This window comes from Haematobia irritans, chromosome 1 (assembly GCF_050003625.1).
Source record: "Haematobia irritans isolate KBUSLIRL chromosome 1, ASM5000362v1, whole genome shotgun sequence".
NCBI classification, from domain to species: Eukaryota; Metazoa; Arthropoda; class Insecta; order Diptera; family Muscidae; genus Haematobia; species Haematobia irritans.
In genome coordinates this window covers 3,042,531-3,068,137 of record NC_134397.1, presented here as the reverse complement: position 1 = coordinate 3,068,137, position 25,607 = coordinate 3,042,531, and the positions used below count along the sequence as shown (strand labels likewise).

The 25,607-nt window shown below is 31.8% G+C and overlaps 1 protein-coding gene and 1 long non-coding RNA gene across 18 annotated transcripts in view; one reads left to right on the top strand and one right to left on the bottom strand.

The window, feature by feature from the left end:
• Window positions 1-594: 594 nt before the first annotated feature.
• Window positions 595-1,245, bottom strand: LOC142237104 (uncharacterized). Its single transcript, XR_012722343.1, has 2 exons — window positions 915-1,245; window positions 595-852 (listed from the first exon to the last, which is right to left on the bottom strand). It is a non-coding gene; the product is annotated as an uncharacterized LOC142237104 (long non-coding RNA).
• Window positions 1,246-14,779: 13,534 nt separating this feature from the next.
• The window catches only part of Tm1 (tropomyosin 1), a 53,523-nt gene continuing 42,695 nt past the window's right edge, over window positions 14,780-25,607 (top strand). For 3 of the 17 annotated variants that reach the window (XM_075288932.1, XM_075288939.1, XM_075288937.1), the window contains exons 1-4: window positions 14,796-14,919; window positions 16,634-16,660; window positions 18,524-18,675; window positions 18,769-18,894. In XM_075288932.1, the coding sequence (XP_075145047.1) occupies window positions 18,562-18,675; window positions 18,769-18,894 (240 nt within the window). In that variant the 5' untranslated portion in view covers window positions 14,796-14,919; window positions 16,634-16,660; window positions 18,524-18,561. Of the gene's footprint in view, window positions 14,920-16,633; window positions 16,661-18,523; window positions 18,676-18,768; window positions 18,895-20,970; window positions 23,905-25,607 lie in introns of those variants that run through there. The other 14 variants (XM_075288935.1, XM_075288943.1, XM_075288938.1 and 11 more) reach the window with 13 other exon arrangements.

Genomic DNA, 25,607 nt, shown 5'->3' with positions numbered 1-25,607 from the left:
TTATAAGTTTTCATTTAGCTAAGTTAATTTTCGTTGTGGTTACGAAAAATGAACTATATTACAGTAAATTTGTTGAACTATGTGAAAGTTCAAATGGGCCTTAAATTTACAAAACACTTTTTTTTCTGTGTATATCAAGTATATTATATGGGAGCCACCGTTGTGCAATGGTTAGCATGCCCGCCTTGCACACACAAGGTCGTGGGTTCGATTCCTGCTACGAACGAACACCAAAACCTTTTTCAGCGGTGGATTATCCCACCTCAGTAATGCTGGTGACATTTCTGCACCCAGAAAAAAGTGACCCCTTCTTTAAGTTAAAATGAACTCATTGTGAAGAAAGTTGAACTTCGTATAGCGCCAAAGACATTTTTATTTGTTTGAACGATGTGATTTTCGTAGAAATTAGGTATAATGCATTCCATATATTAGTTAACATTTTCCTATATTTATGTACCACTATACTACAGAATGAAAAAATTTAACTGATTTGAATTCATATATGGAATGATTTTATTGAAATTTTTTCATTCATTTGGACAAATCTTACACATTTGTGGTAAAACTTTTACTTCTTAATTAGAACTGCTTACCTTCGTTTTTAAATACAATTTTATTTATTTATATGAGCAATTTTATCTTCAATAAAAGACATGTTTTATTAATACATTGAATATACTTATTAAGAATCAACAGCATCGAATCTCCTTGAAATATTAGTTTATTATTCCGCTGTTTCCAATCTTCGTGTGATATTATCAACTGTAAAACGCACTTTTTCTTCTTCTTGTACTTTTCACTTTTAATAAGTTGCTGCCTAACGATTTTGTCCTCCTTTTACAATTTCAATACCTACAAATATAAAAAATCATAAACCATTTTTGTTACAAAAGGTTAGCGTCACTGAATATTACCTGATAATTGAAGATTCCAAAATGAAGACAAATGAAAGGGTTGTTATTCTGCTGGTGTTTTCTTTCTTTATATACCATCACGAACATTGATAGATTTATTTTCAAAAAACGAAAATTTTTCTCACTAATTTAAAATAATAAATATTTTATATATTTTATTTGTTATTTATTATATTATTTTACAATATTATTTTTTAACAATCTTTCCGTATACCACAACAACGCGATTCCAACTAAAAAAACAACCCACGCGCAAACATATCGATTACACCCACGCGCAAACACATCGATTGCGATGACAGGTATCGATTACAGGTAGACAATAGAAATATAGGAAAATTTCCTATATTCTAACAAGTGTGTTTCCTTATGTTTTGATTGGATTGCATACTTCTTAGTACGAATGAACTAAAATATTTTTCTATGCCAAGTGTTGTTCGTATGTATGAAAAACTTTCTATTATAAAGGAAGTCGCAATTATCATTTTATAAGAAATTTTACTAATTTTGAGGAAACTTGGTTTTAGTTCGGGTTTTGTTTATTTTTACGAATGCTTTGTTATCGGTGAATAAAATTTTCTTGTTCAGTAGTAAATTCTTATACCCAGCGAAGAAAATAGTATGAGTAAAATTCCATGCCTTATTCTAGTTAATGAACTATTCCTAACTGCTTACAGTATAGGATATTTTTACTGAAACGAGTAAATTTTATTATTTCTCACAAAATTTTACCTTAATGGAAATAAAATGGATATACTATATTGATGAAAAATTTTTCCTTTAGTTTCGAAGGCACTTTTTTCTGGGTGTGAGGGTTTCAAAGCTTCTCTAAGTGGTTTCACAGGAATGTGGAACGCCGTTCGGACTCGGCTATAAAAAGGAGGTCCCTTGTCATTGAGCTTCACATGGAATCGGGCAGCACTCAGTGATAAGAGAGAAGTTCACCACTGTGGTATCACAATGGACTGAATAGTCTAAGTGAGCCTGATACATCGGGCTGCCACATAACCTAACCTAACCTAAGTATATTATAAGTACATAATGCTGTAGCGTATGCATATATATTTCAAATAATTGGCACTTCAACAAGTTTACTGCATTCACATGGTGATGCAGATATTAAGTCCAAAAAAGGTATGGCTTTTGTTGAACAGGTTCAATACCCATTTTTTATAATTTTGTAAAAATTAATTGAAAAATTGACAAAACTATACGTTGTATATATATATACATACATACGTATGTACGAATAAGTGAACTTGAATTTTTATGGCGTTTTTGGTGTTTGTTTTTCTTTTTTTGTTGTTCTTTTTTTGTAAAGGAATGCTCGCTACCTAATCACATATACGTGTATGACCGTTTGTTTGCGTTGTGTTTTTTATATATGATATTAGAACAGTTCCCATTCAATATGTTTGCTGTATATATGTATATAACGTACAGATATATGCTCATAAGACAGATTCTAAAATTAAATACATATGGTATTAACTGATGAAATAACATATATTTTTACTTTTAGCTTACGAAATATTTTTTGTCCTCATAAATGTATTTGGTAGACATTGAATTGTTTTTTCTTTATTTTAACAAATTATTAAAACAGAATTTATTATTTTTTTTTTTGGAAATCTTATAAAAACTTTAGAATTGAATTATGGATTTGTATAATTGTAACAACTAATAGGACAAATTTTCGAAAAACGAATAAGTAATTGCGATGTTGGTCATACATTTTTTCTTAATCCCATACAAGGTAATAAAATATGATGCATTTATTTTGGGCATTTAATTTCCAATGAGTATATAGACAAAATTAAATATAAATCCGTTGTACGGTTTAAAAGTTGGTTAGTTAACCTTGCTCTCACCGAGCTTGAAGAAAATGAGGGTTGTTAAAAATATAATAAAATTGGGCTTATTGGCCCAATTCCAAGAAAATATTTCATGCACTGAAAAAAACAGTGAACCCACCAAGAAGAAATCTTTCGGTTAATTTTAGAAAATTTTGAGTATTTGTTGAAAATTTTAACTAAACAGTATTACAAACGTTGGTATCACGCCGATGTCGTAAAAATAAGTACATATTTTTCGACAAATTCAAGAAAATTTATTAGACATAACTAAGTTTTTTCACTTGTTAAAGAAAATTTTGTAGTTTGAAGGAAAAACTTGGAGTTCAAAATTGCAAGAATGTCTTTAGTGACATACGAAGTTCATGATGGACGCATTTTTGGTAAAATTTACAAATTTAAAGAAATTCTGAAATATTTTGTGGAAGACACAAATTTAGTTAATCTTTATGCTTCATTTGAGTATATTTTTTTCCTCGGGTTTAGTTAATTTAACTAATGTAAACAAAAAATTATTAGAGTAAAGAAAACTTTCTCTAAACATAATAATTCCATGAACTATAATAAAGTTAAATTGGCTTTAGTGAAATAGAGAGTTCACTTTTTTTTGAGTGTGCCAAAAGAGATTTTTTACTATCCAATATTTCGTTTCGTTACAGTGTTTCTTCTTTGTGAAATTTTTCTTCTTTTTTAATTACTTTTTGTTCACAAAAAAAAAAAAAAAATCTGATTCAATCACGAAATTAATTGATCCAATTAATTTTTAATTGAAATGTCTTCAATCACAGAAATGATAGTATCAATTAAAAAATTAATTGAAGGTCAATTAAAAAGTTAATTGATCCAATTAAAAAATTAATTGATACTATTATTTTTGTGATTGATTTTTCTTTCAATTAAAAAATTTGTTGAATCAATTAAATTTTTAATTGAATATTTTTTAAAACTCAATTAAAATTTTAATTGGAAAAATTTTCGTGAAATTTTTTTGTGTGTTAGATTAACGGAATTTTATTACAAATAATAATTTTACTTTTGCTGTTTAAGAAAATGTCATAAGAAAGAATTCGAGTTAAAAATTGTTAACACAGGCACAATTTAAGTAAAATTCACTCATTTTAGAATATTATGAACTAATTCCGAATTTAGTAAAATTGTGTATTTAATTCTATTTTTCAAATATTTAATTCATGCCATTTGGCAAGTCAAAAGTATATAGAAAAAATGTAACTCGTAATTTATAATACACACAAAAATTTTTTTTTTCTGAATCAATCACGAAATTAATTGATCCAATTAATTTTTTAATTGAAATGTCTTCAATCACAGAAATGATAGTATCAATTAAAAAATTAATTGACAGTCAATTAAAAAATTAATTGATCCAATTAAAAAATTATTTGATACTATTAATTTGTGTGATTGATTTTTATTTCAATTAAAAATTTTGTTGATTCAATTAAATTTTTAATTGAATATTTTTTAAAACTCAATTAAGATTTTAATTGGAAAAATTTTCTTGAAATTTTTTTCTGTGTAGGCTTTGAATTTCAATTTAGTTCATCACACCCAGAAAAATGTGACCCCTTCTTTAAGTTAAAATGAACTCGTTGTGAAGAAAGTTGAAATTCGTATAGCGCCAAAGACATTTTTATTTGTTTGAATGATGTGATTTTCTTAGAAATTAGGTAGAATGCATTCCATATATTAGTTAAAATTTTCCTATATTTATGTACCACTATACTACAGGATGAAAAAAATTTAACTGAATTCATATATGGAATGATTTTATTGAACTTTTTTCATACATTTGGACAAATCTTACATATTTGTGGTAAACCGTTTACTTCAAAATTAGAACTACTTACCTTCGTTTTTAAATACACTTTATTTATTTATATAAGCATTTATTTCTTCTATAAAATACATGTTTTATTAATATATTAAATATATTTATTAAGAATCAACAGCATCGACTGGCCTTGAAATATTAGTTTATTATTCCACTATTTCCAATTTCCATGTAATGTTATCAACTATAAACCGCATTTTTCTTCTTCTTGTACCTTTCACTTTTAATAAGTTGCTGCGTAACGATTTTGTCCTCCTTTTACAATTTCAATACCTACAAATATAAAAAAGCATAAACCAATTTTTTTCCAAAAGGTTAGCGTCATGCGCTTTACAGACTATCAGTTATTCCGGACGACAGTGCTCGTGTCGAACATATCCCATATATTGTGCACATTATAAGTTAAGTCCGAAGGCATAATCGATACTGCTGCATGTTTATGGGATCGATAACACATTTACCGATTATTTAGTCATCGCCGACAAGTCGTATCGAACCGACACACTGAAGATTTTTTACAAACACCGACATTCCGTCCGGAATAACTGAGTCTGCACGGATGAAAAATACTGTTTTTCATATGTTTGGCTATAAACATTATATGTTTGGAACACAAATTTTTAAACACAATATTTTTGAGTGCAAGCATATTATGTTCATAAACTAGCATAACATGTTTGGGACATATATGTTAATATGTTAGAACATATTATGTTTGGGACATAAAATGTTTGTAAATATAATATGCTTGGATGCAAACATATATTAATTTAGAAATAGCCTATAAACATATATGTGTTTAGTAGCTTGGAGCGCTATTTAACAGGGAGCGATATTGAATTAAGTTGGTGGTTGTTGCTTGTTATTACAAAATTAACATTTTATTTTTCCTTGGGCAATTGATCAGCTACTTCTTTGATCCTTACAAACTGTGTGGTCCGCTGTTCGAATCCCCGTCCGGCAAAAGGTAAAATTAAAATAAAAAAAATCATACAATTGAATAATTTCTTCTACAATGTTTGTATTACAGAAAAAGGTGCTAAGAACTAAAAAATCTCGTGGAAGTGAGAAAGATGTGGGGGAATATACAATTGGGCAGAAACAAAATTTTGAGCATTCAGGTCGAAAACCTATGTTGTTAGCACCTATATTACCTGTTTATTTTCATAATTCATTATGATTGTAAATATATAAATAAATAAATAAAATTTTGAGCACAATATTGTTTGGGAGAATTTTTTTAAGCATATAATATTTTTGGGTGCAAAATGCTTCCAAACATATTATATGTTCACATAATAACATATTGTTTTTTGGAAGACAACATTATTGAATTTGGATGCAAAAATACAAAATGTTTGGAACTTAGACTACCCAAACATATATTGGTTAGACCAATATGCTTTCAAACATATTATATATTGGAAGAGATCAAACATATAAATGTTTGGGCAATACCCAAAAATGTATATGCTTGAAGCAAAATATGTTTGGGAGTATATGTTACAGAAGCGATTTTTTGTGAGCGTGTAGAAGGCATCTTTTTCTGGGTACATACATAAGTTAGATCAACTTTCCACAAATTTACAAAAATCTCTGAATAATTATTATTTTTAACTCTTTTAATAGTTAGAATTTTTACTTACAGTAGAGCACTCTGAAATGGTTTAAAATTGCAAAGATATGGATAGTTTTTCGTTCATGTAACGAAATTTTTACTTACACATATTTCAAAAATTTTCATACTCGTCAGCTCAATTTTACAAAAAAAAATTTTGAAGTTTGTTTTTCCTAAATGGTAGTTAAAATGACCATGATTTGACCCTTATGACGCCTTTCCTCCAATAAATTAATTTTTGTACTATGGTAGAGGAAATTTCTACTAATTTTAAAGAATTTTCCATGGTTAAGTAAAATCATTTTTAACGTTTTTGTTTCAACCAAAGACTGGTATATGGTACCAGTTTTGTAAGAAAACAGCGTCAGACGTTTGCAGAATACGTTTGTTTCATTAACTTCATTATAAAACTACGAAACTGCAACTACCTTGTGGAATTTAGGACACGAATCTTTGAAATTAGCGTCCCTCTGTTAAAGTATTATGTCTTTGAAGGCAATTTTTCCTTGAAGTAAAGAAATACATTTTCTATTTAAAGTAAAACAATTTTTTTAAAGTTTGTTGAATGAATTTATATGGTAACAGTAGGCTTTTTTTAATAAGAAAACGAGTTTTGCTTTGAAGTATCTCTTAAACTGAGATTTATTTTTAACTTAAAATCTGATTTGTTCTGTTCTGTTTGCTCAAAATCTTGCTTGCTAAAGGGTTACAATTAAATTTTATTAATTTTAGTAAGCAATTTTAGTTCATTTCTATTGCTCATATGCAAAACAATTTATTGAAAGTTTATCCAATGAATTTATATGGTAAAAGTAGGCTTGAAGTTTTCTTTAACTTTTTTGTATATGGGGCTATGTCTCTGTGCCATCTGTCCGTTTGGAACATCTTGGCCACAAATTTTTTTTATTGGCGCAATGCCTGCAATTAAAAAAAATCTATGTTAATGCTCATTGATTTATTTACTCATACGAAAGAGATACTAAAGTTGAGAGCGACATTTCAGTACATAAAGTAAAAATGTGATTAAAATCTGATTGTTATTTTCTAATACGGAAGAGCATACCAGAGAATTCACTGGGGTACTAGAGTACAAAAGTTATTTTTCGGAATTAAAACATACATACAAAAAAGGCCGCCAATTTTTGTTAGTTAAGAAAGATTTTGTTTAAGCAGATACACTGAAAAAACAGTAAACTCACCAGGAAGAAAAATGTTGGTTAATTTTAAGAAATTTCGATTATTTTTAGAAAATTTTAAATTATCAGTATTACAAATGCTGACATCACGCCGATATCACAAAAATAAGTAAATAATAAGTCACTTATAAGAGAAAACTTTGTAGTTTGAAGGAAGAATGTGGAGTTCAAAATTGCAAGAATGTCTTTAGTGCCACAAGAAGTTCAAGATGGGCGCATTTGTAGTAAAATTTACAAATTTAAAGAAATAATGAACTATTTTGTGAGAAGTACGAATTTAGTAAATCTTTATACTTCGTTTGTGTACCATTTTCCCGATTTTTAGTCCATTTAACTAACGTACGCAAAACATTTTTAGAGTAAAGGAAACTTTCTCCAAACATAATAAAATAAAGTTAAATTGGTTTTAGTGAAATAGAGTGTATGCTGCTATTGATGGTCTGCATTAGAATTTTTAGATTTTTCATATGGTGTTTTCCTATTTATATTGTTAGTACACTTCTAGGGGAAAAAATAATAAAATCATAACTTTTGGACCAATGAATGTTAGTACGTGAAATGTTTTCTCTTAAATCTCATTTTTCAGATCTAAACAAGTGTATACGGCCGTAAGTTCGGCCTGGCCGAATCTTATGTACCCTCCACCATGGATTGCGTAGAAACTTCTACGAAAGACTGTCATCCACAATCGAATTACTTGGGTTGTGGTATCTTAAAACTTCTTAACATCGTTTTCTAAATTGTGAGTTATGTGCTTTACAGACTATCAGTTATTCCGGACGACAGTGCTCGTGTCGAACATATCCCATATATTGTGTACATTATAAGTTAAGTCCGAAGGCATAATCGATACTGCTGCATGTTTATGGGATCGATAACACATTTACCGATTATTTAGTCATCGCCGACAAGTCGTATCGATCCGACACACTGTAAGATTCTTTACAAACACCGGCATTCCGTCCGTAATAACTGATAGTCTGTAAAGCGCATTAGTCCATACCTGGTATATATTAGACAAAACAAGTATATACGGCCGTAAGTTCGGCCAGGCCGAAGCTTATGTACCCTCCATCATGGATTGCGTAGAAACTTCATCTAAACACTGCCATCCACAATCGAATTACTTAAGTTGCGGTAACGCTTGCCGATGGAAAGGTATCTTAAAACCTCCTAACACCATCTTCTAAATTGTATGTAAGTCCATAGGTGGTATATATTAAATCAAAAAAGATCGATCCAATACGTACATAATTCAGTTTGACAAAGTGGACATAAAATTTTGACAAAATTTTCTACAGAAATAAAATTTTAACAAAATTTTCTATAGAAATGAACCGATATGGACCAATTTTTGTGTGATTGGACCAATTTTGGTTTGGTTGTTAGCGACCATATACTAACACCACGTGCCTAATTTGAACCGGATTGGATGAATTGTGCTCCTCCAAGAGGCTCCGGAGGTCAAATCTGGAGAATGTTTTATATGGGGGCTATATATAATTATGGACCGATATGGACCAATTCTGGCACGGTTGTTAAAGATCATATAGTAACACCATGTTCCAAATTACAACCGGATTGAATGAAATTTGCTTCTCTTGGAGACTTCGCAAGCCAAATCTGGGGATCGGTTTATATGGGGGCTATATATAATTATGAACCGATGTGGACCAATTTTTGCATGGTTGTTAGAGACCATATACCAATATCATGTACCAAACTTCAGGCGGATCGGATGAAATTTGCTTCTCTTTGAGGCTCCGCAACCCAAATCTGGGGATCGGTTTATATGGGCGCCATATATAATTAAGGACCGATGTGGACCAATTTTTGCACGGTTGTTAGAGACCATATACCAATACCATGTACCAAATTTCAGCCGGATCGGATACAATTTGCTCCTCTTTGAGGCTTCGCAAGCCAAATCTGGAGATCGGTTTATATGGGGTCTATATATAATTATGGACCGATGTGGACCAATTTTTGCATGGTTGTTAGAGACCATATACCAACATCATGTACCAAATTTCAGGCGGATCGGATGAAAGTTGCTTCTCTTTGAGGCTCCGCAACCCAAATCTGGGGATCGGTTTATATGGGCGCCATATATAATTAAGGACCGATGTGGACCAATTATTGCATGATTGTTAGAGACCATATACCAACACCATGTACCAAATTTCAGCCGGATCGGATGAAATATGCTTCTGTTAGAGGCTCCACAAGCCAAATCTGAGGGTCCCTTTATATGGGGGCTATACGTAAAAGTGGACCGATATGGCCCATTTTCAATACCATCCGACCTACATCGATAACAACTACTTGTGCCAAGTTTCAAGTCGATAGCTTGTTTCGTTCGGAAGTTTGCGTGATTTCAACAGACGGACGGACATGCTTAGATCGACTCAGAATTTCACCACGACCCAGAATATATATACTTTATGGGGTCTTAGCGCAATATTTCGATGTGTTACAAACGGAATGACAAAGTTAATATACCCCCATCCTATGATGGAGGGTATAAAAACTTATGTATAGGTAAGTCTACAAATAATTACGAATCGACATGGACTTTTGCAACGTACGTACACGGTTGAAAAAGACTGTTTTTCATATGTTTGGCTATAAACATTATATGTTTGGAACACAAATTTTTAAACACAATATTTTTGAGTGCAAGCATATAATGTTCATAAACTAGCATAACATGTTTGGGACATATATGTTAATATGTTAGAACATATTATGTTTGGGACATAAAATGTTTGTAAATATAATATGCTTGAATGCAAACATATATTAATTTAGAAATAGCCTATAAACATATATGTGTTTAGTAGATTGGAGCGCTATTTAACAGGGAGCGATATTGAATTAAGTTGGTGGTTGTTGCTTGTTATTACAAAATTAACATTTTATTTTTCCTTGGGCAATTGATCAGCTACTTCTTTGATCCTTACAAACTGTGTGGTCCGCTGTTCGAATCCCCGTCCGGCAAAAGGTAAAATTAAAATAAAAAATAAAAAATCATAAAATTGAATAATTTCTTCTACAATGTTTGTATTACAGAAAAAGGTGCTAAAGCTGAGTACTATGTTCAGTTTTCAAGCTGAAAACCAGCTTGTTTTCACGGTTACTTTTTTTTAATTAGTTAATATAGAAATATAAAATTATTTGCAATCAACTCCTTGGATCTTTTCCTTCCATTATTTGGTAAAACTTGATCAAAATATAATCGTCTTCATATATATTTTTGTACTTTTAGTTTAGTGTTTTGGTGAAAAACCCGAACATAGTACTCACCTTAAGAACTAAAAAATCTCGTGGAAGTGAGAAAGATGTCGGGGAATATACAATTGGGCAGAAACAAAATTTTGAGCATTCAGGTCGAAAACCTATGTTGTTAGCACCTATATTACCTGTTTATTTTCATAATTCATTATGATTGTAAATATATAAATAAATAAATAAAATTTTGAGCACAATATTGTTTGGGAGAATTTTTTTAAGCATATAATATTTTTGGGTGCAAAATGCTTCCAAACACATTATATGTTCACATAATAACATATTGTTTTTTGGAAGACAACATTATTGAATTTGGATGCAAAAATACAAAATGTTTGGAAATTGACTACCCAAACATATATTGTTTAGACCAATATGCTTTCAAACATATTATATATTGGAAGAGATCAAACATATAAATTTTTGGGCAATAGCCAAAAATGTATATGCTTGAAGCAAAATATGTTTGGGAGTATATGTTACAGAAGCGATTTTTTGTGAGCGTGTAGAGAGCCAGAATTGAAATATGGGGGCCGCTTATATGGGGGATATATAGATTGATGAACTTGATATGGACCAATTTTTGTGTGATTGGAAATCGATTTATCTGAGGGATATATATAAATATAGACCGATATGGACCTAGTTACGTATGGTTTTTAACGACCATATATTAGCACAATGTACCAAATTTCAACTCCCTCGGATGAAATTTGCTCCTCCAAGAGGCTCCAAAACCAAATCTCGGGATCGGTTTATATGGGGCTATATATGATTATGGACTGATATGGACCACTTTTGGCATGGTTGTTAAATATCATATACGATCACCACGTACCAAATTTCAAGCAGATCGGATGAATTTTGCTTCTCCAAAAGGCACCGGAGGTGAAATCTGGGGATCGGTTTATATGGGAGCTATATATCATTATGGGCTGATAGGAACCAATTCCTGCATGGTTGTTGGATACCATATACTAACATCACGTACCAAATTTCAACCGAATGGGAAGAATTTTGCTCTTCCAAGGGGTTCTGGAGGTCAAATCTGGGGATCGATTTATATGGGGCCTATATATAATTATGGACCGATACCGACCAATTTTTACATGGGAGTTTGAGGCCATATATTAACACCACGTACCAAATTTCAACTGAATCAGATGAATTTTGGTCTTCCAAGAGGCTCCGGAGGTCAAATCTGGTGATCGGTTTATATGGGGGCTATATGTAATTATGGAACGATGTAGAGCAATTTTTGCATGGTTGTTAGAGACCATATACTAATACCATGTACCAAATTTCAGCCGGATCGGATGAAATTTGCTTCTCTTAAAGGCCTCGCAAGCCAAATCGGGGGATCGGTTTATATGGGGGCTATATATAATTATGGACCGATGTGGACCAATTTTTGCATGGTTGTTAGAGACCATATACTAACACTATGTACCAAATTTCAGCCTGATCGGATGAAATTTGCTTCTCTTAGAGGCCTCGCAAGCCAAATCGGGGGATCGGTTTATATGGGGGCTATATATAATTATGGACCGATGTGGACCAATTTTTGCATGGTTGTTAAAGACCATACACTAACACCATGTACCAAATTTCAGCCGGATCGGATGAAATTTGCTTCTCTTAGAGGCCTCGCAAGCTAAATTTGGGGGTCCGTTTATATGGGGGCTATACGTAAAAGTGGACCGATAATGCCCATTTTCAATACCATCCGACCTACATCAATAACAACTACTTGTGCCAAGTTTCAAGTCGATAGCTTGTTTCGTTCGGAAGTTAGCGTGATTTCAACAGACGGACGGACGGACGGACGGACGGACGGACATGCTCAGATCGACTCAGAATTTCACCACGACCCAGAATATATATACTTTATGGGGTCTTAGAGCAATATTTCGATGTGTTACAAACGGAATGACAAAGTTAATATACCCCCCATCCTATGGTGGAGGGTATAAAAATTAATAATATTGAAAACTATACATTTTTTGAATAGGTGTACAAGAAAAAACAATAATTCTTTCTTTCCAAAACCAAAAAATGGACACACAATCATCCCATTTTACCATTTGCTTATCGCTGTAAGGAAATTTGTTTGGAACAACAATATAGACTTTTTGTGATAAGCGTTGACACTTTTCAGAATGTGAAAACAATTTAATAAAGACTAACCAGATTTTTTTTTAATTTTTCTCTAGTTGCATCTTCCCTCACAACAATCTCACTTCCACGTGGTTTATTTTGCTCTCAGCACTTTTTTCTGTAATACAATGTGGAAGAAATTATTCAATTTTAGAAGTTTTTCAAATGAATCCGCTGACCATAGAGTTTGTAAGTAAGCACATTGTCATTAACATAATAGACAATTATCGCCATAACCAACAACGCAAAAAACCCATACAGTCAAAAGGAGCTACCATATTATTGTGCACACACAAGTCGATGTAAAGAAATTTTAATTAAAGAAAACAAACCACTCTAGTCGGTACAAACGAAATGGAAATAATGTAATTTGACAGCTATTTCAAAAAATTTCGCAACATTTCGAAAGAAGAATAGTCCATAAAGCCAGAAAAGAACAGTGCTTGGTATAAACCAAAAAAAAATGTGATGAAAAGTATTTTTTATTGCAAAAAAAAAAAAACAAAAAAAGAATGTTTGCGGTACCAATTTTCCAAAACTTGTAACGTTTTAAACACCGACTGATATTATTTGCTGCCTTTTCTATGTTTCGTATTTGGAAACATATACAATACATGGTTTTGTAAATAATCTGAAATCAAAAATTTTAATATATCGTTAAACAAGCGAAAATATTTATACGATTGTTTAAAAAGAGTATATATTAAAATTATAATATATTATATTTTCTCCTAGCCGAAATCAGAGATTATTTTGCCGAATAGTATAGTATAAAATTTAATTTACGTATTAATTTTACAGACTATTTTATACCAAAATTATTAATAGAATATAGTTATACATTAAAAAAATTAAATTTTACTAAATCTTAAAAAAATGTTGAATTTGTATTTTGTAACTAAAAAGTCGAACAAAACAAAAATCTTATACATTTTTTAATTTTATGATTGGATTTTTCCAGCAGAAAATAAATCTTGTTAATTTATCTGTATTATTTTCTTATTAGCAATCGAAATTTAAAAATAGATTGAATAGGCAAAAGTTCAAATAATTTTTCAAGAATAAGCAAATTGCTACGAATTTATTTTCTGAACGAGTTGGTGTAGTTGTTTTTTATTAAGAAATGCCATATGAATAGAGACTTGAATATATATTTTGCAATATTATAATTCTCTAAAATTGTTTAGATATATGTTCCAAAACAAAAATATAAAATACAGGCATAACGGTACTCAGAGCGTAGAGAGAACACATTCGAAAAATAAAGGGAAATCTTCGAAAAAGACTTGCAATGATATTTCCTACATGCGAGAGTAGAAAACCTATACATTCACATTGGAAACTACTACAATAACATATTCTAATACATTGACAAAACGACAACATCAGGTAAGATGAGATGCAATTAGATTAGAGAGCGAGAAGCACGGGAACACATATCTAGAAGATAAAAAAAGATATAAAATGTATAAGGAAATAAAATAGAAGAAACCAAAGCATAAAAATGCACTGAAGCTGTATGAAGAAATGTCTCCACCCCATTCAAAGTGGGTGGCTATGGATGAGGTGAAGATGGAAGAATATAGGCCTAATATCTCAACGACAACATCCAGCCACATAAACACCGTCGTTAATGTTTAAGTTTCTAACAATTGCAACAATGCCTTTGTTTGGAACATTTGGAAGTCCATTTTGGCTTTTACAAAACAAAATATTTCTTAACACAGACAGGCAGGCAAAGTGGCAATGATGTAGAACATGCGCCACTTTGCCTGCCTGCTGCGCATCTGATACAACAAAAATACAAAAAAGAACATATTTTTTCTTTTTCTGCCGCAAGTAAACTTGCAAACACATACAAACAAACCGTTTTCTCACACACACTTATACCTTTACAGATACGCATACATGTATTGACCAACTGATTCTATCCGTTGAGATCACAAGCCAGTTGACTCAACGGTTTGCACACAATTTTCAGTTGAACATCACAATCCGTTCAAGTCGCGGATAACTCCGATATTTAGTATTTTATATTGTAAGTAAAAATGTAGAACAAAATTAAAAAAAAAAATATTTTTTTTTTCAAACATCTGTCTATTATTTTTTTTTTCGATAAAAAGAACAATGACTAACTTTGTGACTGATAAAGGATAATAACATATAAGCATATACATGTAGAGAGATTGGTGTGGAAAAATAACTGCTAATTCAAATTAAGTGTTGGAATAACTGACATATATAACGGTTTTGTGTAGTAGTGTTGTTAAGTGAAATACATACCATATACCAGTTTGTTTGATCAACATTGGTTATAGAAAACGTTTCAGTATTTGAATTTTATGATATACAAATTTGATAAACGCTTATTGTATTGAAAAGAAAAATTAAAAACCACAGGTTATGCATTGTTAAAGAACTTAAACTAGTTGCGACGAGGTCAAAAACCTTCAATGTGAATTAACAAACAAAAAAATAATAATAAATAAATTAAAATGAATGCTAAGTCATATTTAAGCTATGGCTCATTGTTGTTACTCTGAAGAAACCACAAATTGTAGTCTACAATTACAATAATATTAGACCAAAAATTACAATGCCATCACCTAAATCAAAGTGGGTCAAACAACATCTTAGTGGAATTTTCAACTTCTTATTCGAAACAAGTGTAATAAATTCTAAAGTAGTGAAATCCTGTAACAAAAAACAACAAAAGCTTTTTCTATATATGTATATCATATCAGCTTCCATTTGAAAATAACAAGAAAGTTATGCAATTTCATTTGAAGAAGAGAAAAGCTATAGAGCAAAAAACTCAAAATATTGTGATTTAGTTTTGTGTATGCTTGCCAAAGCTTTCGGGAAGTATTGTGAATTTTTTGTTTGGTATATAGAATCTACCACACAGCACCCATAAAATGGATGCCTTGAAAATGTTATTTTTAGAATCTCCTTTCTAAATACTGAATTGTTCTTGATTGTGTACACCTCGCAGCAGCAATCGAGAACTGCCGAAAGCTTTCAGGCTCGATCATATAAGTGTATATGTGTGTATATATGTAGTTACCTAAATATTTGTGGGTAGATGAGATTAAATCTGTAGGTGTGTGTGTTTGAGTGTATATATGTTGATGGTACTGTTGCCGATTCTATAGATCTAAAAATATATTCACACAGTCTGACGCACACATACACATCCACATACATTTGCATAAATACATACACTCATCTCAAATATATAGCACCTAGTTATTCCATGATATTTTCCAATTTTCCTATACCATTGATGCCATTCCACTATATCTACTATATGAGATAGTTATTGCGGACTATAATCATTTCACCACATACATACATACCATACATGACAATTAAATTATATTTGTAGCTACAGTCGAAGGTGTATGTAACTTTGAGCACTTTCTTTCAAAAGTCGGGCAACATCAGGTACGATGACCTAAAAAAATCTCCCGATTTACAAACACCTTAAAAATGATATTGGTGATGATTTTGTGTGTGATTGGAATTTAAATTCAATTTCAAAATCATCAGGCATAGCCAACTTGTGCAAATTGTTAATTATTTGTCGTTGTCGTTTTTTTGGCATACAACTTTGTTCGAGCATTCAAAAGCACTTAACTTATGCATATCACCAAAGCAAATCATCCAAATAATATTACCAGCAATCTCAATAAGAGTTAATTTCGTTTTTATTTTTCTTTTCATTCTTGTTAACAAAAACAATAATGCAGGGGGATAGCAAAAAATTTCGCATAGAAGTGAGTAGAAATGTGTCTCTTCTGTGTTGTTAATAAAAACACCTTATGTTATTTCCATTGTTCACTGTCATGTTTTAAAATATTGGAGAATTTGCTATAGCTGAAAAAGATTCCAATGTAATGATTCGCGTGTTTTGTGATTTGACTGTTATTTAATGGCATAACACAGCAGTATGTGTGTTTCTGGAGTACTTTTATACATTGCGAATTGTTGTCCGCTAGAACAATTCGTAAAATTTTTAGGTTCTAAAATGTTACCCAAAGTACCAAAAATATATATTCCAGCCCTATAATATCCTTAAAAGCTTCTAAATGCGATAAGCAAAGATTTTGTTTTTTGCTATACCTTCATTTGAGAAAAATTCAGTTTTACATTACATTGTTTTTATTGAGTTTGGATAGCCAAGACAGCTAAGACATGTTTAAGCGTAATCGAGTTTAACAAAATAGCACACAATGTTTGTTATTTCAGCAAACTTTCTGTTGTTACCACAGATATTTTTGTTGTCACCAACTAACAAATTTCTTTAGGTGTAGATAATTTAGAAGCCAATATAGTAAATATTCGTCAATATTATAACAGATACTGACTAACATTAAAATAGTTATTAGCTCCGTTCGCGAACTCAATAATTTTCACATTCGTCATCCAGTAAAAAGAATGTCTTTAGTGACATACAAAGTTCATGATGGACTCCTTTGTAGTAAAAATTTAAAAATAAAGAAATAATCAACTATTCTGTGAGAAATACGATTTTAGTAAATCTTCATGCTTAATTTCTGTATAATTTTTTCCCGGTTTTTAGTTCATTTAACTAACGTACGCAAACAATTATTAGAGTAAAGGAAACTTTTTCCAAACATAATAATTTCATGAACTAAAATATAGTTAAACTGGCTTTAGTGAAATAGGAGTTAATTTTTTTTTGAGTGTATAATGACTGTTATTTTAGACGTACTTATACCACAAGTATTGAACTTCTCTCTTATCAATGAGTTCTGCCCGATTTGCCCGATTTAGCTAAACATAAAACCCCGAACGTCATTTCACATTACGTAAAACCACTTAGAGAAACATTGGAACTAGTTCCATCAAATCGTTCCTTCGTTCAAATAATTTGTGCTGCTTTTAATATTTGCCATCACTACTACTGTCTTTATTCAATTTTTCAGCAGGCGTTTTGTTGTTATAGAACACTCTTCTGTTTTATCTACTAACAAATTTCTTTGGGTGCAATTAAAATGGTACCCTAAGTATTTTCAAAAACCAAATATACATATATATTGACTTCCAGCCTTCTAATGTATTTGGAAGGTTAATGTTAATCCAAGCATATTACAATGGATTTGTTACGGTACGTCAACTGGGCAATTTTTTGACAGAAATCTTAACCACAGTCAAACCAAGCTAGCATTTTCAGCTCATGTTGGATATTTAACATAATGATAGGAGATTTTTTCGAAAACCTTATCCAAGTATTTCGAAAATTTTCTTGGTAAAAAGTTTGACGCTCATTTTGTTCCAATATTTGCCTAGTGCCATACCCTTACCCTTATTCAAAAAGCCGATTTGTTCACTCATATGAAAAAAGTCTGCTAATAGATGTATACCTCCGGTTACAGCAAATAACATATTGTAAAACTTTTGGGTTTCAAAATGTTACCCAAAGCATGTTTAAAACCCAAAAAATAGTTTTATGTATGTTCCTGCACTTTAATATCAGTAAAAGCTCCTAAATGCGATCAGCAAATATTTTGTTTGCTGTTATGCCTTACATGCATAAATATTGTGTTGTTCCTTTATTAATCTTATTCCTGAACCATAACAATTACTAATCCTTTCTCAAACATTTTAATCTACAGTTCTTCTCGAGTAAACGTAAACACAACAAACATCAACCATGGATGCCATCAAGAAGAAGATGCAAGGAATGAAAATCGACAAGGACGCAGCCTTGGAACGTGCTGCTACTTGCGAACAAGAAGCTCGCGATGCTAACACTCGCGCCGAAAAGGTAAGCTATATTTAATTAAATTTTATCATTGAATCCACTCAAGTTGGCCAATGTATTATATTTTCGACAATTTGTATATTGTCTTTTATATAGGCCGAGGAAGAAGCTCGCCAGTTGCAAAAGAAAATCCAGACTGTTGAAAACGAATTGGATCAGACACAAGAAGCTTTGACTTTGGTCACTGGCAAACTCGAAGAAAAGAACAAGTCATTGCAAAATGTAAGTTAAAATTCAATTAATTTCTTCTTTTAAATTATAAAAATTTAAGACCATACAATATAATTAGAACGACCGATTGAAAGTTAAAGCCAAATAATATTACAAAGTAAGAAATTGTTTGTAGGATATATTATGAGAATACATATGAAAGAAACTTAGAAACAGTTAAAGTCTGCTCGTCTGCAGGTGTGTAGTAGCCGCTTAAGAAATCATTTGGGAATATAGTGTCATACTGAGAATATGAGGATATCAAAAGTTCTTCTACATTGAATATTTTACTCCCAGTAGTACAAATGCTCCAGTAGAAATCGCAACTCTCAACAAAACGCCTACATACATAAATGCTTTTCCATAAAATGTGTTTGCGCCATGATTTGAGCGGTATTGAAACCTTTGTTGGAATTTTATTATATAGGGACGGATTTATTGTCTGCAATAATGATTTGGCTAAACTATCGGTACGAGGAAGAAAAGTCCCACTTATCAGGCGATATTCACGATGTACTTTATGTTTGTGAATGATTATGGAAGTGATAATAAATACGGTATTTTTGTTATTGAGTTAAATTTGGAGATCCGCCCATATGGAGCCTATTTCATCTTCGCACTCCCATTTTATCGATCAAATATCTTTATATACCTAGACGGTGGATATTTCATTTTATTGTAAATTGCAATACATTCTTATTTATTCAATGTATTAATTAGCAGATTTTAGTTTGTTTTGCATTGTGAATTAATATCGACATTTTTAAATTTCAAATTAAATTAATCGTTTAATTTTTATAGTGTTAATATATTCACCACAACGATATTGCACCATACTAATAATATTTCATATTCGTTCTACTAATTTTTTCGGTTTATTGACATGTTAATAGACAAATCATCAATCTATTTAGAATGATACATATTAAAATAATTCAATTCGAAAAAGCAAAAAAAAAAAAACAATACATATGTATACTATTCTGTTACATTACATTATTTTATTATTTGGCTCTTTCAGTTTTCAACTGTTGATAATTTTGCTTGTAGTTGATAGTTTCTTATATCATTGTATGGTCTTAGAAATTAGAAAACATTTAAACAAAACAAAGCATTCGTATACCTTATTTTTTGTTGGTACACGTGTTTTCTATAGAAATATTTAAGTGCATTTAGTTTTATGTATTAAGTTTATATCTCAAACAACTCAAAGATAAGCACTCCTAAAAGAACGACGTTGAAATACAAAAAATAGATTGCATTGACATTACTGACGCAAACACAGAAAAATAACGGCGATGATTTGCAAATGTGGCATCTCATCGACACGAGCGTTGCCAACGCTAGAAAAATTCAAATATTGCTATTTTTAAATTACAAATACATGACATAGGAATTTCGAAAGAGAAGTAATTGTGACGACCATTTTCTCTTTGTGGCCAAATACGGTGTATGAGGTTAGGGTAGACTAAAAATGAGAAATATGATTTCAAATATCAAATATCATAAGGAGTTCATCTCCAATGAGTGGGTGTTGGTGGGGACCTTGAGATGCAGACATTTACCTTACGATTGATTGAAAATACTGGATAAATTCCAAATTTTCAACGAAAACATTGCAAAGTGCTAGTCGATTATGTAGTATATATTATGCATACATATTTTTGTGTATCTATATGCGATGATCAATGCCATACACATTCGCACACGTTCAGCATTTACTTATTTCACTCCAGAAAATATCTGTGGGGTTATGAGTAATAATTATAAACATAACACACTCACACACACACCCTTACCCAATAGTAAAATCTGTAGTTGTATGCGATTGTGGGTGGGTGTTGGTGTGGGTTGTATAATAAACCGTTGAAGATTGCTAATTAGAGCGCACTTACGAGGAAATTGTTATTTTCTTCTCTTTGCTTTCGCTCACTCTATCTAACGCACTATTGTTCGGGAGCGGCTAACTAAGTAAAAAATATGCGGTAGAATTTCTATTGCTTGGATCGGTAGAATTTTGTTTGAGGGAGCGCGCACCACCTAGCACAACACGACAGCGCAGCATATACAGCAGTACGAATATATTGGCAGAGGAGGGATCAAGCCACAAATTCTACTATCATACAACACATTTCAATACAAAAAAATAATTTAAATGAAATAATACACATCGAATGAATGTACTTAGAAATGCTGCCATGATTTTTGCTGTAAAATTTTTAAAAAATATAAAATAATTGACCACGGTTTGTTCGTTTTGACGTAAACTACTCAACGGTGACGATGATGAAAACTTTAATGATGAGCTGTATGTTTTGATGAAAGCCGGAAAGCAGAAAATATTTTAAATATAATTAAACATTTTACAACATTTACAACAAAAAAGCAAACACAACCAACAGCCCAACTAATGAATGAACACATAATAAGCAACCAGTCTAGAAATATAAATAATATAGAAAAGTGAAAAGTGCGCAAAATGTTATAAAATGAAAAAATATACGCAATAGAAAATCAACTTAACCGCGTGTATTTGGATGATGTACTAACGACAGTCTGCCACAAACTAATCAACAGAAAATAGAAAAAAACTTGCTTTTATTTTATAACAAAAATAAAACAACAAGTTTTCCTTCAAAAATTCTCCAAACTTCTTCCATTATTCAATTAAGACGTATTTTTTATTAATAAAAAATAATGTCCTTAAACTGACGGATATAAAGCACGTATATTCGGGACACCAATGCAAACATTATATGTATGTTCACATTGAATCATCAAGATAAACAAACGTATTGGAGAAACGTCATCGTCACATATACATGCGGTTTATTAATAAAATTCCATTTCATCGGACAGAATAACCCATCAACCAATAATACATACATATATTAAAAAAATTCAAATTTTCCGTTTCCGTACAATCTCGTAAATTGTGATAAAAAGAACTATTAATCTATTACTCTTAGAGCTCTTTTTGAGAATGGAGAGTGCATCATCATCCCAATGAAATAGTTTATAAATACTTTTGAAATCTTGCCAAAATCTAGCTTGACATTGCTTAGAGAATTCAATAAGAATCTAGAGCACATTCTAGGTGTAATCTCAAAATAAAATGTTTTAAATATTGCCAAAAGAAAACGGCCGAAAAAAAAACAAAATAAACCTGCGCAAGTAGTACAAAGTTAAATTAATATGGTGGAGAAAATATTGGGTGAATCAACAATCAATAAATGGCAAATTGTATCATATGGAAAAAAACAATTACCAAAGACAAATGCAAATACAAACAGCAGTAGCTGCTCAAAAAACACTAATGCAGCAACACATACAAAATCGAGAACTGCAATACAAAATAAAAATTGGCCAAGTAGCCGCAAGACAGAAGTGAATAGTGAGAAAGTACGCTTACCATTACGGAAGCAAGAGAGCAAAGCGAATTCCACTACATACCATCAACAGCCGTTGCATAGAGATCTCAAAAAATCGGTCAAATCGGTGCATCCGCAGCAACAACAACAGTATAATAAAAAACGGTCAAAATTACAACAACAAATTAAACGAGCACATCGCCATCTATTGACCAGTTGTGGCATTGATAAACAGCAAATAGGAAAATCTGGCAATACTCCCTCTTTACCGAGTACACATTCAGTATCGAAAAATACAGCACCATCCAATTGTCAAACGAAACAGCTGTCATTAAAGAAGGGAACGGGAACACAAAAATTGAAGAGTAGCAAAAATACAAAAGATATTCACTGCAATAATAAAAATAATAATAAGTTTCCCAAAAATTGTACCAGTACTATTCAAATAAAAGGTAGAGCTGCAAAATTGAAAAGTGCTGGACCAAATAAATTTAACAATTGCATAAACGAGGATTCGGTTTCTGTAATATCTTCACGTTGGGGTTCTATTGAAGAACAATTAGACCTGTTGGATAAATTACTTTACTATTGTGACGAAGATGAGAATGCAGCTTTGAAAGCGTGGTACAATTCCATTGAGAAAGAATTTTTACTTGATAGTGATTCTTCTGACAGCCGAGAACATAATAACGAGGATAATCAAGACGGTCTAAGCGATAGCGACTGGAGTTGGAGTGACATGATGTCCTCCTCCTCCATGACCACAGCATCAACTGCTGCGCCCAGCGAAGATGATGCCCGGTCAACAATTAGTAATAATAGCAGCATGTCTTCCTCATATGCATCTTCTTTAACTCCGTCCTCATTGAAGAGACGTGGCCATCAACACCATCCTCGCTTTTCTGGCACCAGAAGACCAAACGTGCCGCCCAATGTTCAGGAAATCTTAGCAGCTCTATACAAAAGTAATGAAACTGAATGTGCATCACAACTTCCGGCCCTAGCCGATGTTGAGGGCCAGTTCGATGATAGTAGTTTAGTCAACTATCCAGATGAGCCCGAAGATGACCCTGAAATGGCTCAACGTATAAAAGCATCACTAAACTTGCCCTTGACCGATTCCGTCACAACATCAATGGGAAGCAATAGCCCGACACCCACCGATGATAGCAGTATGTTGGACGAAGGTATGGCCCAGACATCTACCTCAGCTTCATCTTCCACAATACAACCATTGAAAGAGAAAAAGTCCAAAACAAAACGCGATAAAGCAGACAAAAATTCTAGCGATGCAAGCAAAGAAAAGAAGTCAAAAAGATCGAAGAAAGATAAAACAAAACGTGCCTCTGCTTGCCTTGACTCTACCGGAGAAGTCACCGCTGCCACATCAATTAGCGATGTGGCTTCTGCCACTGACGAGGGAATAGCCATTGATGATGATGATGTCCAATCTGCCGAATGGGCGAATCTTAGATGTACAAGTGAGGCAGCCGAAATAGTTGCCGAACGTGAAGCTAGAAGGAATAAAAATCGATGTGCAGATTACCCCGGTCTTGCATTTGGGCGTTCCATATTCAGTTCAGATACCATGATGAAATTTAACATTATTCGCAATGAGTTGCATAACATCATGAATACACAGCTCAAAAGGGTAATTAATGAAATTAAGATTCGAATCTATTTTATACGAAGTTTTTATGCCGTTTGGATTTAGCTTACAAAACTTTGTATAAAATAATGGTGAATTAACCAACTAATATTGTTTTTTCTCATATTAACAGTTTGATAGCTACGCCTTTGAATTTCCGAAACGAAAGTATGCAAACAATCAAAATATCCTTTTTGATAGTAAGGATATGGGTACTATGGGTAAATTAGATACATTTTTACTAAGAATATTGCCATAAAAGAATTTAGTTATACCACAACTAGGGTTGAACTATTCCATTTCATTGATATTCTGTTTCCATCGAACGAACTTTTTAATTGATGTATACTGGCAAACACATACATTTGTGAGTATATCAAGTGATTACGTAGTATTTGAAAGAATTTTCTCTATTTGCTCCACATATAAATATTCCATTATTGTATTATGAAGAGCAGTAAAATGCAAAGTTAACAAAACCTTTCATTGTTTTATACATACATACTTATGTATCATCTGGAGAATTAGCCGCCAAAGCAACTAAACCAAATCACTCTTCTTAAGCGAGCACAATTTCTAATGTGCTCCAAAATATGTGCAAAATGAAATTTCTCTTTGGATATTCTCAATTCACACTTTCAGTCTTGGCTATTTCGCTAATGTCTAGAAGTGCCTTTTGTCTTTGAACTCGTTTTACACATTTATTATTTGTACAATGACCCACTTTAGAGAAAAATTCTTTGGTATTTTCTTCGAAGAGAACTGATCGTCTTCGAAGTGAGCCGTTGAAACGACCTTCCCATGACAAGAGTACAAGAGCATTGATGCGCTAGCATGTTTTCTATCTTCATGCTCTCTTTTCCATAAATTTTCTAATGGTACGGGAAAGGCATTTAATTATCAATTATCTTTTTTAATGAATAAACATTGGTGCAACTGAGGAAAATTACGCAATCACGGTCAATTTTTAGATAATCCATATATTGAGATTCAGATTTACCAGTTCTCTTTTTTGTTTTGTTTAATTGAGAATAAAATTGTTCGTTTATTTTCAATGGTCATTAATTATTTTCTATGTTATATGCCTTTTATGGATATAAAAATTGCAAGTGATTTTCGACAATGTCACAATTATAGGAGAAGAAAAACAAACGTGTTTTGGATTTCTATGTCGCCACATAAATTGTACTGTCAACGTCCAACGACCTTCCGTCATGACGTTTGGTAACCATATTTAGTTGCAATTTAAAAAATGTGTGTCTATCTATCTTTCGTGCTCACTTTTAATTTCTTTTCATTACCAGTCAAGTGTAATGGACAATATCTACTCAGCTCATACACACATGTATGTAAAACAAAAAAACTTAAAATGGCAAAATAGTTATGATTTATAGAATTGTTTAAGGAAAAATACCAAAACTACATTGGTTGATAACGTAATGTACGATTTTTGTTTGGAAATACTAGTCAATGTCTATTTATATTCCATCAATGATCTGCGAATATTTTTTCGCACCATAAGATAAACAACTCACGTTGTATCGAGTTCGATTAGTCATTTTGGCATATGTATCTTGGAAAGAATACACAGGTATAGAATATAATGGATATGGCAGTTTGTTTTGACTGAGAAATTCAAGCAAAATATGCAGACGATTCTAAACCGCCAAGGATTTGAAGTTGAATTGCCACATTACTTGTTGCTA